The following is an 18,529-nucleotide window of genomic DNA, read 5'->3' on the forward strand; positions in this document are numbered from 1 at the left end:
TATTAAAAGCTTGTGAGGGCAAAACAGAGGGGTTCTTGCTGTTGAAGTTCATTGGGTTAATATTCTTTGTCTGTGTTCATGGTGCAGGTATTGAGGTATGCTTACATATGCTTATGTGGTGAGTTTTCAGGTGTTTGTGTGTATCAGATTGCTTATCTGGAAATCTGTTACTACCTTATCATTATTTACTAATATTTTTTTTTATTAAATAACTGAATTTTTTCTCTGTAATGTTTTGTAACAATGGTTACAAGAGTTTTTGTGAATTTTGAGAAAGAAAATGCATAACCTCTTAGAATGGAAGTGTTGGGTTTTTTTAAATACAGTGAAATATTGTGAGGGAATTGTATCAGAACAGATTGATTTCATCAATCAGCTAGCCTTCTTCAAATGAAAACATGACTTAGTTTAACCTACTTATGCAAGCTGTAGGTATAAGAAACAAATTGTAAGTGTGCACGGAGAGGTAGTTTTTGTTATGAAGGTTAGTTTCTTATGCTGTAGAAGATTCTTGCAGGTATAACTTGCTATGTGGTGTCCTGTTGGGTTCTGATAAACCATGCTTAGCATGTCCTTGGATTAGTTTTCATTCAAGTTCTGTTAGTGACTTGAAAGAAGCATGCTTACAAAATCTGAGAGAAGAATTTTAGGCAGCATACTTAAAAAATAAAACGGGAAGTGTAGAGGAATAGTAAATAGAAAACACAAGACTTGGAAAATATGCTTTAGCTATAATCAATTTAACCTACTGTCAAGTAAACAGCTTAAAATAGGTGATTGTTCTGACAAGTTTTTTAAAGTCTACTTCTCTAACATTCTGTTTTATTATACATATTACAGGAAGGTGGGGAAAGCACTTCTGTCTTTGAAGCCTTCAGCATACAGAATAATTCAGGAGTAGTTGGAAAGGCTTTACGTGAATAATGTAGACATTTCTGGGAAAACTGTTGCTTTGGTTTTCTCTAAGTTGGTAACTTTTTTTTTTAAAGCTAGTAAAAGAAAATGCTGATAAAATTCAAGTACAACTTGAGTTCAGGTTGGTTAGTTTGGGAGGGTTTTGTTTGGTTAAGGTTTTCTTGCATAACTTTTTTTTCTTTTTTTAATGGGGTGGCACTGTATGGATCGTGTTGTTTGCTGTTGAGGGAAAAAATGTTTTTCTTCCACTGTTCTCCTGTGGTGGGTTGACATGGTGCCCATCAAGCTGCTCTACCACTCTCCTCCAAAGCAGGGTAGGGGGTGGAGTAACTAAAATGGAAAAAACCCTTGTGGGTCAAGATAAAGGCAGTTTAATAAAACAAAAGCAAAGGCTGCATGCAGAAGCAAAGGAAAACAAAACGTTTATCCTCTGCTTCCCATGGACAGTCGATGTCCCACCTCTTCCTGCTTTGGTGTAGGGGTTGGTCTGGAAGACACCCGTCAACAGCTAGCAACACCTTTTTGCTACCAATACAAAGCATAGGACCATGAGGGCTACTATAGCAAAAATTAACTCCATCTCAGGCAGACCCAATACCTCTACAAAAAAAGCTAGAATAATACATTTCTTAAGACATATGAAGAGAATTATACGGTGTGATAAATTCATCTTGCTTTGAAGGCCAGGATTATCATATTCTTATTTTGTGACTGGACTATCTATATATTAGTAGAATTAAGTGTTAAGGCTTGTAATAGAAGAAATAAAATTCACGAACTTGTTAGTGAAGTTGTAATTTAATTGCCAGTGTCCTGGGGAATTTAAGGGACGAGAAAGCAGGGAGATTTCTTTTCAACTAAATCTTACTCTTACAGCAGAGGCATTAGCTCAGTCTCCAACTCTACCAATACAGAAAAACATCCTTTCGTAATACTTTTCACAGAAACAGGATCACATTAGATCACACTCTTGCCTTTTCCTATTTAAGTGTTATACTGTGTTAGTAGGAGACCTCAGCAGAGGAACTTGATTCCAGCCAGCTTTACAGGTGAACAGAAGTGAAATGTAATGTGAATGGAGATTTTAAAATACATCATTGCATAATCTGGGTGTTAAAACAGGTGATGCAGAGAACCTTTCAGCATTGACATTTAAACCTAGAAAAGGTAGCTTTTGTGTTAGAGCACTAGCAAGACCCAGCCTTACGTATGACTATTTTGTAAGGAGGTGCAACCCACACGTCTAAGGCTGAATTACAATAATTTCTCATTTAAAAAAAAATAAAATCAACAGTGCAATGCATTGCTAGTGGAACTAGCTACCGTGAGGAATACTTTTGTTTCTGAAGGCCTTCTAGAAGCACTTGTATTTGTAGAGAAGCTCAAGATGAATTTTGCAGTACTTGGATCCTATTGAAAACAGCATGAGAGGGAGATGCTAAGTTGCTGAAAAATTGGGCCAAATGTTCAGTGCATTGTTCACAGCTGGAATATTTGGCCTCTAAAAGGGTATTGACAATGCCTAAAACATTTCTAATACCAGTATTTTTTGTTACTGATTGAATGTCATGTAGATCAGAAAAAGTCACGTCTCAATTGTGATAAAAGATACTATTGAAATAAGAAAACTATAAATGAGAACTGTTCCTGTTCTGAAAACTTCTGTAGCTGCAGAAAACAGGCTGCCTGCCTGTTTGGGTGGTCTTTGCTGCTTAACAATATTAACTCATTTTGTTTTTTAAAGTTGTGGCTAGTAATATAAGATCAAGTGTATGCGCTGTTGAGTTCTATGTATTGCAATGGAAAATACTGCTCTCATTTAAAGCACAAAGGCAATAGTTTGAATGGCTTAGCTAGTATTTTGAATAATATTTTAAAAACATTTTCTCTTAAACTTAAAAAATAAGAGGTTGCAGTTTACTTGCTTATGTGTGCCCTGTGTTTTGCTGTTGGCTGGGTAAGACTGTTGAATACTTAATTGAAAATTATTTATGATTTGACTTGTCAAATACTAGTTAAAGTTTTCTGACAAACGTGTTTCATTAATTCAGTACTTCACTGCCATAAGTATTTGTGAACTAAGAGCTGCCAATATGTTAGAAAGCATATTCACCCTTAGATTTTCATTAAGGTAGTACCTAATGAACTGAATTTCTGTTATAGCCTTTTTATTAATTTGGATGGCCTTATGCATTTATTTGTAAATGAGAGATCATTGGGTGGAAGGTGGAGGGGGACCACTGGTTCTAAACCTTTGTGGAGAAACATCCATCCTCTAACAAATTGATAGAAAGAACAATGTGTAGAAGCTGGTCAAACAGATTGGTGTGAGATAGGGATTGAAAATCACTTCTTTTTATTGCATTTTGGACTGATGGGGTATTGTTGTGGTTGGGAAATGCTTCTAAATAAGGCATGTAAGAATTTGTTGGTACTGGGGGACAGTGGTGCTGTAAGTCTGCCCATGGTTCTGTTTATGCTGAAAGTTATTTCATGTTCAAATTTGGGAGGACTTGTTTGCAGTTGCTTTTGACTGTTTGAGATTGGCCATTAAGACTTGCATCTCTTATTCTGGATGTATGCTTTAAGCTCTTTGGAGTGAACTTCTACTAAAACTTCCATCAAAATTGCTTGATTGTCTTCATGAGGCTATGAATAGAAAAAATAGTTATTTCTTTTTTTTCTGCAGAAAGAAACTGTAGCCTTCTTGATCCAATACTGAAACTTCAGATCAGAGAGTTATAACTAAAGAGTATAAAGAGTATATATATCTTCGATAAGGACATACTGTTTGTTTTCGTTACTAAAAAAGCTAGTGAACTGTTAATGATAAACTTCAACTCTGAACAAATAAGCACTGAGCAATTCCCGCTCATGCAGTTAGCAGAGATCCATTGGCATTTGGCAGCAGAACGTCTTAAATCCCCATGTGTATTTCCTTTCTCTCCAGCATTGTGTAGGCTAGATAGGGGTGCAACCATAATTCAGTAGAATGTCGTTTGTTATGCTGCTGAAGATGACCAGTGAGACTCTTTCTATTCTGTGTTTTGCTTTATGCTTTTTTAAATTGGTTTCATTATTGACTGAAATGTGGAGTTTTTCAGAGGTGATGGCTAAAAGCTATCTATGACAAGTAGCCCTCAGTGAGAAACCAGAAACCACAGAGAAGCATGTACTGCAGCTAGTTTTGCAAACAGGCTAGGACAGAAAAAAATGCTGTAATGATCCCAAGATAGTATTGGTATGAGGAACTATGTAAAAAAAGTTGGGCAGCTGTTGAACTGGTCGTTGTCTGATGACTGGAGGAATTTTTCTGTGAAGTAATGGTAAAATGACTTGCATAAATGTAAGGAAGACTGGAGGCTGAAGTCAGGGAGAAGGATAATGCAGAAAGAGCGTAAGGAAGTGCTTGGGAAATAAGGTCTTGAAACAAAGTTTAGAAAGAAGTGAATGTCGTCTTGATTTGCTTTAATTCAGTGTTCTGGAGTGCCAGATAGCTCTAAAAACTGTGGTAGAGTGACAAGTGGTTTTGACAGGTAAAAAGACCTAGCCAATCTGGAAGGGTGACTGGTGTGTAATAAATGTGGACAGAGCCAGGCAAGTTAGGTGCTGACGGTGGCACAGACTTCTTAACTTGATATACTCAGTAGAAGTGCTTGAATGTAGATATGCAGTATTAATAGTCACTTCTCTTGTGTGCTCTTTAAGGCTTATCTTGCCTCTGAACCGGTTATTATCCATGTACTTAAAATGTTGTGAAATGTGAGAAGAGCAGAGCTCTAAAGAACAGGGAAATAATTAATTGTGTTTTTATTAAGGAAGCCATTATGTGATTAGAGTGAAGCAAGTGTAATGGGTGCATGACTTTGCTCTTAATATTTGTTTAATTCTTATTAAATAACAGTGCATGGTGGCAAGTCCTAAGGATCCTAGTAGGGGAAAAAAGTTTGTAATGATTTACATGCTTTAAAGTAAGAGAAAAATTTCCCAGAGTTCTGTAGAATAAAAGTCTTAAAAAAAATTTAAAGTAACTTAGAAGCCTTTTTTAACTTATCAAGCAGTGTCTGTATGCAAAAAAAGTTGAACTTAACTTTGGTATTTCCAGGGTTTGATTTCTGAATTGTACTTTTTTTAAATGTAATTTTTAGATAAGATTCAAATATTTCATATTGCTTTCAGGATGCACTGTATTGTATGCTGCTGCTTTGCTTTGTGCTTAGTTTGCTTACTCTTTCAGCAGATTTTTTTTGTATTGCTCTGAAATATGAAATTAAGTAAAATCTAAACACTAGTTGCATTGTTGTCTTGGAATTTCTACGGCTTGGGCTACAAAAGCTCGTATTGCAATTCTGTAATTTGATTGTGGGCTGTGCGTTACAGTGTTCATAGCACAGAATTTGCTGAAATAAGATCAAGGGAAAACTGTCTCATAGTTCTAACATATATGTTGTGAACATGTATGTTTAACATATGTGTTCTCTACCAGATTTCATTGATCAAAAATGTATGTATTGGGGTTCTTGTTCCCACTTTGCTCTTACTCTCTTAAAAAAGTCTGAAGACATCATTTTAGGCAATTTTGAATGTATGAAGTGATTCTGATATAACCGAAGTGATGAAGTTTAAAGTTTTTACTTAATGTCAGTGTCAAAATTGTCACTTTTAATTATTTGGCTTTTACATTTTTTACTTACTACATTTTTCTGCTGCATGAAGTGTTGATGATCCTGAGGCATAATGTTGAGCCTCTCAGAACATTTATAGATCTTTCTGCGTTAAGTAGCAGAGACATCCAGTTCAATTTCATACCTTCTGAGTGACTGTGTAGGGTAACTGCTAATTTTGTGTAGCACTTAACTTTTTAATATCTAATCATGGTGCTCTCTAGAAGTAGTCCTCTGGCCATTTGTCAAGTCAGCAAGAAAATTTTCCTGCACCACTGAAGAAATAAATAGGAAAAACTAGACTGGGACAGCGTGGGGCTTTGTAACCCTGAAGGTAAATACCTGTTCTCTTATGATGTGTTCATACATACTTAAAATATTGTCATGTGTTCAAATGTGCTGAAAATACTATCATCCACGTGAAAGTTTCTGCAAAGGAGGAAAGCCAGATACCCTCTCTAAGGGGTGTCTGAATGGCAGATGAAAACAATGGTACTGTGCATACAGATAGGTGGGGTGGAACTGAAAGAGGGAAAGAAATAATGTGAAGGGATTGCAGGCTGCACTATAGTACATGCTGCACTACTATACACGTGCCTGATTTTTGGCTGCTGTTACGGTCAAAAGTTACTGCTAATTATCTGTAATAGCTTTAATCTAGACTGGAAAAAAAGAAGGTAAACTTAAATATATCCGGGGTAATTCTGTGCTTTCACTGTATGGATGTTCAGGTAGCTGAACCTGACCTGCTAGTTGAATCGTCTTCAGGCAGTTCATCTTGGACAGTTTACTATTTACTCTCTGGTTCCGCTTGTGGCCCACTGAGTAAAATCTTCAATATGTGTAAATGCCATGCATTTCATGCAGAATCCCTTGGAACTATGTTTATGGTATGCCACTCGTGGAGACTGCCGCTTTTTAGGGCCAGAATCCCACATTCATGTTGGATATGGAATTTTACTATATACTGAGGGCTAGCATAAAATATCAAGCCAGCCAGGTGAGAATGAGATGACATCACTGTATTTTGTAGATGATCAGAAAGTCTCAAATAATCCTTTGATTGCAGTAGAATTCAGATGCACTTTAGAAAGTGCCACCTTGATATATTTCTAAAAAGTAGGAGTCTGATTCTGGATACCTAAACTTTCAAAAACATAGTTCTTATCTGGAGAGACTTTGCCTTCTTCAGTGCTTAATTTCTAGACAGTCAAACTTTAATCATCAATTTCACTGAGGTGGCACTAGTCAGATCCATCAACTGTTTTCTTCGACTGAAGTTGATCTCTCTCCCAGTAATCCAGGGCTTTTCAAGGAGCAGAAGCCAGCAAATGTTGCCAAATGGGGTGTAGTATATTCTTGTAATTTTTGATCAGTTGTCCAGAATGGTAGTGTCGAATGTGGTTACTCTGGGTTTTAGTTTTTTGTTTGGCATTTTTCCACAGAAAGTGAAAATTCCTTCTTTGTTTTTTTTGTGTGTTCCAGGCTATTGATGGATGTGTACTCTAATACAGACAAGAACACACTTAACTTGCATCTCCCTTGCATCTCCCTTAACCTGCATCTACCGCAGTAACTATTTATGTAAGCATAAGGGTAATGCAGGCAAGGCTAAAAATTATTTTATAAGCTGTTAGAGGAAATAATATCTTTTTAGCATTTAACCTATTACAAATGTTTTTAAAATTGGAAATAGGTGAATTCTGACATGGTGGCTGTCAATACTGTGCTCTCCTGCTCTCTTTACTGGTGCTTTTACTACAATTTAGACCTGTAGCGTGGGAGTTATGAAAATTAGTCTTGCAAGATGATACTCTTATGCTGGGAAAGTGGTTATTAAGTCCCTGAAATCTTTTTTAAGATAAGCAAGTTTTATCTTTTTTAAGATAAGCAAGTTTGTTTAAAATACTGTTTTATAATACTGGCTATAGCAAGGTTCCTGCTGCTGGCTTTACAAAGTGGCTGAATTATATGCTGTCAGGGTTTACCTCAAATTACATCTCCTGAAAAAAGAAGAGTTCTTAAATGCTAAATTGGTTTAAGTGAGACAGACTGCTTTAATGATGTATGTTGTGAGGAAAATGCGGTGGAAATAAAGAACAAACTGTACTGTTGTCTCAGTAATAGCTACATTTTGCTAATTCCAGAGGGAGAAAACAAGCATGGATAGGAAACACCGGAAACTATACTTTCAAGATTTCTCTCTGTCTGTTCTTTTATTTTTTTTTTTTGTGTGTGTGTGTAAGAATTTTTAATGCAGTCTTCGAGAGTTACCATTTGTGTGTGTTCTTGTAAAATTATACCAATGTTTCAAGTTAATGAAGTTACCTAAAATATTTTTAAAAGTCCACATTTCACCTGAAATACTGTTTCTAACTTTAGTAGAGCTATGGTAAGGACATGTACTGGAAGATGGTTTAGACAAAACTTGTTGAAACTGTTGTCTGAGATAGAAGACTTCTGGAGGATTAGGATCCTTTGTAAAACTACCTGTTTAATTCTGAATGCATGGAATAATTCTTCAAAATAATATTACTGTTGATAGTTTCCTACTATAGTGTTTTCATTTTTTTTTTTAGGATTCCTTATATTGTCTATCATGTTCCCTGGTTTTATGCTATAATATCGAGTTCTTGTCTTCAGAACTTACCAGCAAACCCTTTTTTGCTCTGTATGATGACAAACAGTCTGTCCATTTGTGCTAAATGCTAAATAATGCCAAAATATTTTAATAAATAATTACTTATAAATAGAAATGGCAGTGTGCTGTCTCTTGACACAAAGTTAAAATACAGGAGTTTGCTGAAAGGTTAAAACCATTTTTATTCGGTTCCAGAATCATCATAAAGTATCATAGTCTGATCCCTAGAATTCATTGCATGTATGCCTGTTCTGCTTCCACTTTAGCAGAAACTGTACAGTATCTTCAGTTGCATCACCAAAGCATTGTAGTGTGAAAGTAACAACATTTTATTTATGTATCTGTCATAGAATGACAGAGTGGATTGTGTTGGAAAGGACTGTAAGGGTTATCTAGTCTAACCCCCCTGCCATGGGTAGGGACACCTTTTATTGATGGGGTTGCTTGAAGCCCCATCCAACCAAATACATGTGTATTTCTGTGTTTGTATACATGCCAGTGCTGCTTGTTTCTGCACAATTGTAGGCAAATAACACATCTATGGGTAGAGAAAAAGCTGCAGAGTCTATCATAGGGGAGGGATAGTAGTACTTTATTTGGGGCTTTCAGCTCATAAATCCATAGTTGAAATGTATGGTTCACAGTTCTCAGCTGTAAATCACTTCCATGGCCAGAGTTTACGTACTATAATCTTTGTTCTCAGACATCATATGTTGCTACCCACACAAAATTCTAGTGATAGGATAAAAAAGTTCTTAATAACCAATATGCTGGATGAGCCTGTAGGATACTTCAAAACAGATCTAAGTTTGAGTGGCTGAATTCTTAAACTACAGGGAGGTGTTTGGGGTTTTTTACTAGTGAAGAAAAAAAAAGTAATGCAAACTAAAACTGGACATATACTTTTATTCCCCCTGTTACTTAAGATATATTTTAACATTAAGATAGCCTTTGGAGATGGGGCTAGTTAGATAGGCTAGTTATAGCCTAATGAAGACTTGCACAGGATGATTCTTTCTGTTCATATGGTAAGAATTAGGGAGTCTAGATAAAGTACATGCTTCATCCAACTTGTTAATGCTGAAACCATGGTACTACTTCAGCTGAAATATGTACCAGCAGTTCTGAACTGAGTTATGGAACTTAAAATGCTGCTTACCAAGTAGCTGATGCATTTAATTTCAGAATGACTCCTCCTGTTACCGTAAGTTGGCAATTAAGGACTCTCTAAGACTCAGTTTTGGAGTGCTAGAAAGCAGGCATTTTTTATTGCAGCAATGGGCGCACAGGGGATCACGGCCAGCTCTGAAAGCAGGAGCAGATCTCCTGAGGAGGTGTGAGCCTGTAGTTAACACCAGAGGGTATATAATCTGAATTTGCAGCTCTGTATCTAAGAGATACATGCAACAGGTGCAATTACCCTCCCTCTCCTTCAAATGTTTACCCTGAAAGCAATGCCTCAGCAAATGTTCTGATACCATTTTCTTCTGTTTTCATGATGGTAAAATGTAGGTATGCTGTTTAGGAATGAAGCATTTAACTTTGTGGTTTTGGTGCCATAAGCATTAATTATCACCGCTGTGTTTTTGTGCTACAAACATCCCTCTTCCCTGGATAGCAGGGTCATGAAGCTTTTGCTAGAGTGCAGCAAACAACATTGTGCTGTGTGTTGCAGTGAAGTGCATGTAATTTGGTGGAAAAACAAACATGTAAGTTAACTGAAAGTGAAGCTAGAGAATTATTTGAGGTGGTTACACTTATTTTCATGGAGTTAAAAGCTCATGTAAAAGCATTTTAATGTTTCTAAACAACTAAGTTTATAGATGAGCTTAAGCTGGTTCACAGTGAAAGTTGCAGTCTGTGTGCATACTAGTTTTTCCTCCTTTTGCCTTTATACTAAAAAATAAGTCTTTTAACACAGCTTTATTTTTTCTGTCTTAACATTGTTTCTTCCCCTCTCCTCTGATAGTATGATTGTACTATTATTAAAATTGATATGATTGACAATTTGTAGGGCTTGTGTTTTTAGTCAAACACTTAACCTTCAGTGAAACAGTTTGCAGTAGTTATAACACTATCAGGCGAAGTAGTGATCTAATTTCTGTGTTGTTTTTTGGTTTTGGTATTTTCTGATGGATGTGCTGTGATCCAGGAAGCTTTGTAAAAGTAAACAAGCAAAACACCTGGTCTGATGAGTAGTTGCAGCTGATGACAAGTTGAAAGAATGACTGCTTGTCTTCAAGTGAAAGCTGCAGCTGCGCTGCTGGTGGCCTGTGCTGTCAGGTGTTGGGGAAGTCGGTGCCTAACTGATAGGCAGTGGCATTTATCTTCTGAAAGCTACTGGCAGTTCGTAAAGACTAGTAAAACTTGGTTTGGATGTGTCAGTTTGGATCAAAAAAAGCTACTTGTGTTCTTTTTGCTATATCTGCTGCTGTTAACAGAATTACCCTAAAAAGTTGATTGTTTCATAAGTCATCTTATATGCATCCAAACAAGGAGTTAGCAGGATAGCTTATTGCTACTGAGCACATCAGAAGCATGTTAAAAACTTTTTTCAACTTTAGTGTGGAACATGACATTCTTTGAGACTTCTAATAAAACTGTATAGTAGAAGTTTTTACATTTTGTGAGTTAATTTTTTTGTTGATGACATCTCATTAAGAGTTTAAGATATTTGCATGATGGCATTAAATATATTGTTTTGTCATTCATCATGTTTAAGAATTCTAAGTTTTATGGGTTTTAGTTTATTTATTAATCCAGCAAGTGAGGCTTAGTTACATATGCTTTAAAAGTCAAGATGTTCTCAAAGTACATCAGTTTATTTTCAGAAAATCAGGTTTTATCCCTCCTTATTAATATCTTCAGAACTATCAGTGTGGAACTGAAATGTAAATTGAATTCAGAATGGTAGTTTTAGGAAAACTCAAGTGTCATTTGCTTTCAGTGAAAATCTTCAGTGAGGTTTTGAATTAGTGATAGTTAGTGGCTTAGTTCCTAGAAAATCAGTTTGAACTGATGAATTAAGTTTTGTCTTCGGTAGCCGTGTGTCCTTAGGTTCAGAGGACATACTTAATGATACACTTCATTAAGTGCTAGCAAAAATTGTGACTTTAGAAGGATTAGGAAGTAACTTTCCTTTTTAAAGGTATGACTTCAGATCTGTTGGGTAGTAATACTTGGGGACATACCAATAAAAAAAAAAGTTAACTGGTAGAAAACTACAATTTTTGAGGTGTTTTAGTTGTCTTTACAAACATAGCTACTTAACAACCAGTGAAATTAAAACATGTAGTAGTTTATATTTTTGCCATGAATTGGAAATCTTGGGGCAGAGAGGAAGTATGTAATACGTACAGGTATTATGAAATATTTACAGCTGCTTGAATAGCAAGTCAAAGTCTTACTGCAAAAGGGTATGTTAGTTTCTAGATCTGAAGGATTTTCACAGTTTATGGCTTTGTGGCAGGGGAGTTTTTTGGTTTATGGTTTTTTGGGGGCACATTTGTTGGGTTTTTTTGAAGTAGAAAAATATAATGCTAGATTACAGTTGATTCTCAACAAATACCTTCCCTGGAGGAAAAAAAAAGCCTCAGTTCTATGCCTGTGAGACTGAATATGATAGTGTATCACAGCAGTGCTCTGAGTTTGGCTTGTTTTCATAGTCATTGATGCTTCTGTGCTAATATATTTTAATTCATAGTAAAATATTTTGGGGTTTAGTAGAAAGACAATCCTTATGCTGTGTTCTAGTAAAGTAATTAGGCAAGTTAATTGCTTCCTGTTGTGTCTTGAAGTACTTTTAGAAAGTTGACTGTTATTGCCCTGGTATCATTCAGCATTGTTGTTTATACACTGGTAGATTTCAGGGAGAGATGAAATGTGGACAAACTACTAAGCTTCTGTGAATCAATTTTTAACTGTAATTCCACAAATTCTTACAAATTCCTGACTGTGAATGTCTTAAGTTAGCTCTTCCAAACATAATATGCATCTTTATGAAAATTGGAAATGACTGAATTTTTGTCTCACTGTTGCTATTTTTTTCCTAGGAGTATTGCTCTGTGTTTCTCTAGTGTTCCTAGAAATTAATGAGTGCGATTCATGGAAGAATTGGCAAGTGTTGTCAGATGCAAATACCTCAAGGCATGTCCTTGTATGTTCCCTTATTCAGTAAGGCACGAACATACGGTACACTTTTTCCCTCATCTGGGTCACTAGTTAGGGGCATTCCTCTGTTTTTAACCCCTGTGTGAAAATTGACCGCAGGTTCTAAAACTGAAGTAAAAGAGAGAAGACAGCACTGATTAACAGATTACAGAGAACATGATTGCAGCAATGACATTTCTTAAGGAAATGAAGCTAAAAGGGTGATCTCACTTCACTTGTATTAGCCATATGCAGCACTGAAGTTAGGGATTAATCTGGATAAATGTTTCCTGTTTGAAGTAAGCTAACCTGTAATTCTTGAAATTTTCAGGTGATCACAAGTTTCTGTAATTAAATCCTGAAAAGGACTTTTAAAAAGTTATTTATCTCCCTCATCTAGAGGAATGGGATGACTAAATGTTTTAGGAATCTGGTGAGTGTAGGTGTAGAGAATCACCAAAAACTTCTGCAGATCTTCTGTGAACCAATGGCTTGACAAATTGCTGGCTTCAGTAGTCATTGCAGTGGAATCAGTGTTTTGGTACCTCTTATGTGTTGGATTTTTTTTCAACAGATTTTTTTTTTTTTTTACTTATACAAAGCAAAGTTATTTTCTATGTGGTTGTGAAGGTGGTTTGTTTCTAATAAATGGAAATAGTTGATTTCTGCTTTACCTCTGGAGAAGGTAGTTCCACTTCTTCTAATCTAGTAGTCATTCTTCCCTGTACTAAGCGCAGTGGTTTTTAAGAAGCTTTCCTTTTGGTATGTAGTTGACTTTGATGTGATATGGAACTTTCCTACGAACCTATGAATGTGGGGGAAAAGTAGCAGCCCTTGTATTTGTTTAGCTGTATTGTTGCCTATATGCCCTCTGTTTGCTGAATGTTTTCAGAGTAACAAAATATGAAGGAACTCAAAAATATTGAGTATGAAAACAAGCACTAAAGTGAATAAAAATATTTTTATCTTAACCAAGTCAGTTAATGCTTGTCATAACCAAGTCTCAAATCAAACTATATTTTACCTGTTTTGTTTTTCAGAGTACTGTAATTGAACGTGCAGCTTCTACGTTTGAGGAAGGACAAATTCATGATTGAATGGTGGATTAATAAGGAGCTGGTTTATTCCAAGAATAAGACGATAACCTGGGAGTTGGGAAGAACTGGATTTTCACCCTAGTCCAGCAGCTTTGCTGCTCACTTAAACACAGATGAATGAAGACCCCATTTGGAAAGTCACCAGGTCAGCGGTCCAGAGCTGATGCAGGTGAGGTGGCTTTCTGGGTGGTTTTAGTGGGTAAAAAGTGTTCTTACTTTGTAGATTATTTTTTTTGTATGCTAATATGTTAATGGTTTTATTGAGGTGTTATCATTCCTCTCATAAAAGAACATCTACCTTTGTTATATAAACTGATGAATCGAAAAGGCATATGTAAATTTAATTTAGCATTACAGATATACGTATAAGAAGTGTTTAATATAGTCTATATTTTTGAAGTTTTATTAGAACTGTAAGTTATGTAAAATTTTAAAAAGGAACAAAATCAATTTTGTTTTGGGATTACATTGACGTATTAAGGGGAGAATTTCTCTTGTTTATCAGACGTGCTGGAACATAAAAAGAAACTTATTCACCATGTATTTGTAACAGAGTAAAACTCTTCATGGTTGTATAGAAGCTGATCAGCTAGTAGTTGTAAAAGAGAATCTCTTGAAAACACTACAAAAATGCAAATACTGTTGCTACTGTGTGTGTTCTCTAAAGTGAAATAGGTTAGTGAAGGTATTATAAAGCAATTTTTTTATTCAGAAAAATGCAACTTTGAATAAGCTTTCATCCTCTTATGACGAGTTAGGCTTATTCAAAATTTTGCAGCGTGAAAGGCTAATGGATCTTAGTCAGTCTTTTGTGCTCTGTAGTAAGAACTATCAGCAGTGATGCAAAAAAAAAGCATCAAGCAACCAAAGAAGAACTGTTCTGTAAGTTGATACTTGGTCCTGTATAAATTTAGCTAGACTCTGCTTCAGCTATGCATTGTGGCTGGACTAGTGTGGGACAGGGACTAAAAGTTATCATTTGCAAGTCAGGAATTCTACAGACCAGCATTTTGAGGATGAAAAGGTTACAGATGAATGTTGTTCATCCTTCTGTTCAATTATTTGCTTTTTAGTTGAAATTACTTATGTACAGGTAAATTGTTTTTTATATTTAGTAATTTTTTTCCTGTTACGAAGTTACTTTGTATTTTTCAGTTGGGAGGAAGTGCCCTTCCTATCCGGTGTTGCAGCAAAACTCACTAGTCAGTGACCTGTGCCAGGAAAGACTTTGTAGATACATGATGCAGCATATTTTCCGTCACCAACCATTGTGAATTGGTGCTTTCGTAAAAATCTCAGGAAACTGTCATGTGCACTTGTGAAAGCTCAGTTAACTTTTAAAATACCCAAGCAAGATTCATAGAATTGTTAGGGTTGGAAGGGACCTTAAAGACCATCTAGTTCCAACCCCCCTGCCATGGGCAGTGACATCTCCCACTAGATCAGGTTGCTCAGAGCCCCGTCCAGCCTGGCCTTAAAAACTTCCAGGGATGGGGCTTCCACCACCTCTCTGGGCAACCTGTTCCAGTGTCTCACCACCCTCAGGGTGAAGAACTCCTAATGTTCAGTCTGAATTGTCCCTTTTCTAGTTTTAATCCATTCCCTCTAGTCCTACCATTACCTGATATCCTAAAAAGTCCCTCACCAGCTTTCTTGTAGGCACCCTTAAGATACTGCTAGGCCACTATAAGGTCTCCTCGGAGCCTTCTTTTCTCCAGACTGAACAACCCCAACTCTCTGTGTGTCCTTATAGGAGAAGTGCTCCAGCCCTCTGGCCATCCTTGTGGCCCTTCTCTGGACACGTTCCAGCACGTCCATATCTTTCGTTTAGTAGGGGCTCCAGAATTGGATGCGGTACTCCAGGTGGGGTCTCACGAGAGTGGAGTAGAGGGGGAGAATCACCTCCCTCGACCTGCTGGCCACGCTTCTCCTGATGCGGCCCAGGATACGATTGGCTTTCTGGCCTGCTAGTGCATTCTAACGGCTCATGTTGAGCCTCTCGTCCACCAGCATCCCCAAGTCCTTTTCTTCAGGGCTGCTCTCAAAGCCAGTCACTGCCCAGCCTATATCGGTGCTTGGGATTGCCCCGACCCAGATAGAGGACCTTGCACTTGGTCTTGTTGAACTTCAGGAGGTCGGCATGGGCCCACCTCTGCAGCCTGTCAAGGTCCCCCTGGATGGCATCCCTTCCCTCCAGCATGTCAGCTGCCCCACACAGCTTGATGTTATCAGCAAACTTGCTGAGGGTGCACTCTATGCCACTGTCCGTGTTGCTGACGAAGATGTTAAACAAGACCGGCCCCAGTACTGATCCTTGAGGGACTCCACTTGTCACTGGCCTCCACTTGGACATGGACCCCTTGATAGCCACTCTTTGGGTGCAGCCGTCAAGCCAGTTCTTTATCCACTGAATTGTCACTCCATCAAACCCATATTGTATCAGCTTGGAGACCAGGATGCCATGCAGGACGGGCTTTGCTCAGGTCCAGGTAAATGACGTCAGTTGCTCTCCCCTTGTCTATTGATGTTGTGACCTTCTCATAGAAGGCCACCAGGTTTGTCAGGCACTATTTGCCCTTGGTGAAGCCATGTTGATTGTACCCAGTCGCCTCTTCATTATTCTTCTGCCTCAGCAGTGCCTCCAGGAGGACCTGCTCCATAATCTTACCAGGCATGGAGGTTAGACTGAGTGGCCTGAACTTGGCCTGAGAGGCCTGGTTCATCCTTCTTTCCCTTTTTGAAAATGGGGATTATGTTTCCCCTTTTCCAGTCAGTGGGGCTTCACCAGACTGCCATGACTTTTGGAATATAATAGAGAGCGGTTTAGCAACCTCATCCGCCAGTTCCTTCAGTACCCGTGGGTGTATCCCATCAGGTCCCATGGACTTGTTCACTTTCAGGTTCATCAGATGGTCACGAACCTGATCTTCACTTATGATGGGCAGTTCTGTCCAACCCCTGCCATTGTCTTCTGTGATGCTGGGAGTGTGGCTGGAGCCCTTGCCAGTGAAGACTGAGGAAAAGAAGTCATTGAGAACCTCGGCCTTCTCCATATCACTTGTCACCAGCTCCCCCGTTTCCTTTCTGAGGGGGCCCACACCCTCCCTAGTCGTCTTCTTACCATTAATGTACCTATAGAAATTTTTGCTGTTTCGCTTGATCTCCTTGGCTAGATTTAATTCTAATGAGCTTTAGCTTTTCGCACCAGGTCTCTTGCTGTTCAGACAGCTTCCTTATGTGCCCCCCATTCTAGCTGTCCTTTCTTCCACTCCTTATAAAGTTTCTTTTTGTGTGACAGTGTGTCCAGGAGCTCCCTGTTCATCCAGGCAGGTCTCCTAGCATTCTTTCCTGCCTTCCTCTTTGTCGGTATAGTTTGCTCCTGGACACAGAGAAGGTGATCCGTGAATACTGACCAGCTGTCCTGGGTCCCCCTTCCCTCTAGAGCTTTGTCCCACAGCACTTTGGCCGGCAGATCCCTGAAGAGATCAAAGTCTGCGTGCCTAAAGTACAGGGTCGTAAGCTTGGAATATATCCTTCTAGTTGCCCTGAGGATCTTAAATTCTATTGCTTCGTGGTCACTGCGGACAAGGTTATCGCTGAGTCTCATGTTGGTCACCAGTCCTTCCCTGTTGGTGAGAACGAGGTCCAGCATAGCACCTTTTCTTGTTGGTTCCCCTACCATTTGGAGGAGGAAGTTGTCGTCTGTGCATTCCAGGAACATTCTGGATTGCTGGTGCCTTGCTGTGTTGTCCCTCCAGCAGATGTCAGGGTGGCTGAAATCCCCCACGAGGACCAGGGCCTGTGAATGGGAAGCCACTTCCATCTGCCTATGGAGGGCCTCATCTGCTTGGCTCTGCTGGTCAGGTGGCCTGTAGCAGGTGACCTTCCCCTGTCTTCCTTTTAATCTTAACCCATACACTCTCAACGAGCTCCTTGTCCTTCCTCATGTGGAGCTCCATCAATTCTAGCTAGTCACTGATGTAGAGGGCAACTCCTCCTCCCCTCCTACCATGCCTGTCCTTCCTAAACAGCTTGTATCTGTCTATCCCTACATTCAAGTCATGGGAATCATCCCACCAAGTTTCAGTAATGGCCACTGTCATGGCTTTCCAGCAGCATAGTGGCCCTTAATTCATCCTCTTTATTGCCCAAGCTGCGTGCATTTGCGTAGAGGCACTTCAGCTGGGCTAGCCATGTCACCCTCTTGCACGAATCCCCCTTGATTCCCTTGGTGTGTCCTGGTGCATCGTCTCCGGTTTGCCTTAGGGCAAAAATTTGAGAGCCCTTGCTAGGACTCCATCCCTCTGCCCCTGATGTGCTGCCCCACTGTTTGTCACAGGCAAGCATGAAATTATTGACTTCTTCAAATCTAGTTTAAAGCCCTGTCAATGACGCCTGCCAACTCCTGCCCCAGAATCCTTTTCCCCCTCTGGGATAAGTGCATCCCATTAGCTGCTCGCAGCTCTGGTGCCTCATATACCAAGCCGTGATCGTAAAACCCAAAGCCCTGTCTACGACACCAGTCCCGGAGCCATGAATTAACCTGTTGACTCCTCCTATATATTCCCTCATCCATCGCTGATGTCATAGGGATGGAGGAGGACACAACCTGAGCTCCAGATCCCTTTACCAGTTGCCCTAAGGCCCTGAAATCTTTTTTAAATGATTGTGAACCTCTCATTGCTACCTCATCACTTCCCACCTGAAAGACCAGAAGTGGGTAATAATCTGAAGATCTCACAAGGGTGGAGAGTTTACCTACGATGTCCTGTACTTGGGCACCTGGGAGACAGCAGACCTCTCTATGAAGCAGGTTCGGTCTGCATATTGGGCCCTCTGCTCCACTCAGCAGGGAGTCACCTACAACAATGACCCTTTGATTTTTCTTTTCAGGGTCAGTTTTGATGGCCAGCCTGAGGCGAGTTGGCCTTGGTGGCTCTTATGGCCTTCAAGAGCCCCTTCCTTGCTTGCAACCAGTTCCTCCTGCAGAGCCTCATACCTGTTCTGCAAGGGCACTATAGGTGGTGCACTTCTTAAAGGAACCTGCTTGCTCTGTTTATTTC

General features: G+C 38.9%; 1 protein-coding gene across 6 annotated transcripts in view; it reads left to right on the forward strand.

Annotated features, from left to right (window-relative positions):
* The window catches only part of SPIN1 (spindlin 1), a 66,519-nt gene that overhangs the window by 21,645 nt on the left and 26,345 nt on the right, over window positions 1–18,529 (forward strand). For all 6 annotated transcript variants that reach the window (XM_074569837.1, XM_074569838.1, XM_074569835.1 and 3 more), the window contains exon 2: window positions 13,410–13,635. In XM_074569837.1, coding sequence (XP_074425938.1) covers window positions 13,584–13,635 — 52 coding nt within the window. In that variant the 5' untranslated portion in view covers window positions 13,410–13,583. The remainder of the gene's footprint in view (window positions 1–13,409; window positions 13,636–18,529) is intronic.

Source organism: Larus michahellis, chromosome Z, assembly GCF_964199755.1.
Source record: "Larus michahellis chromosome Z, bLarMic1.1, whole genome shotgun sequence".
NCBI lineage: Eukaryota > Metazoa > Chordata > Aves > Charadriiformes > Laridae > Larus > Larus michahellis.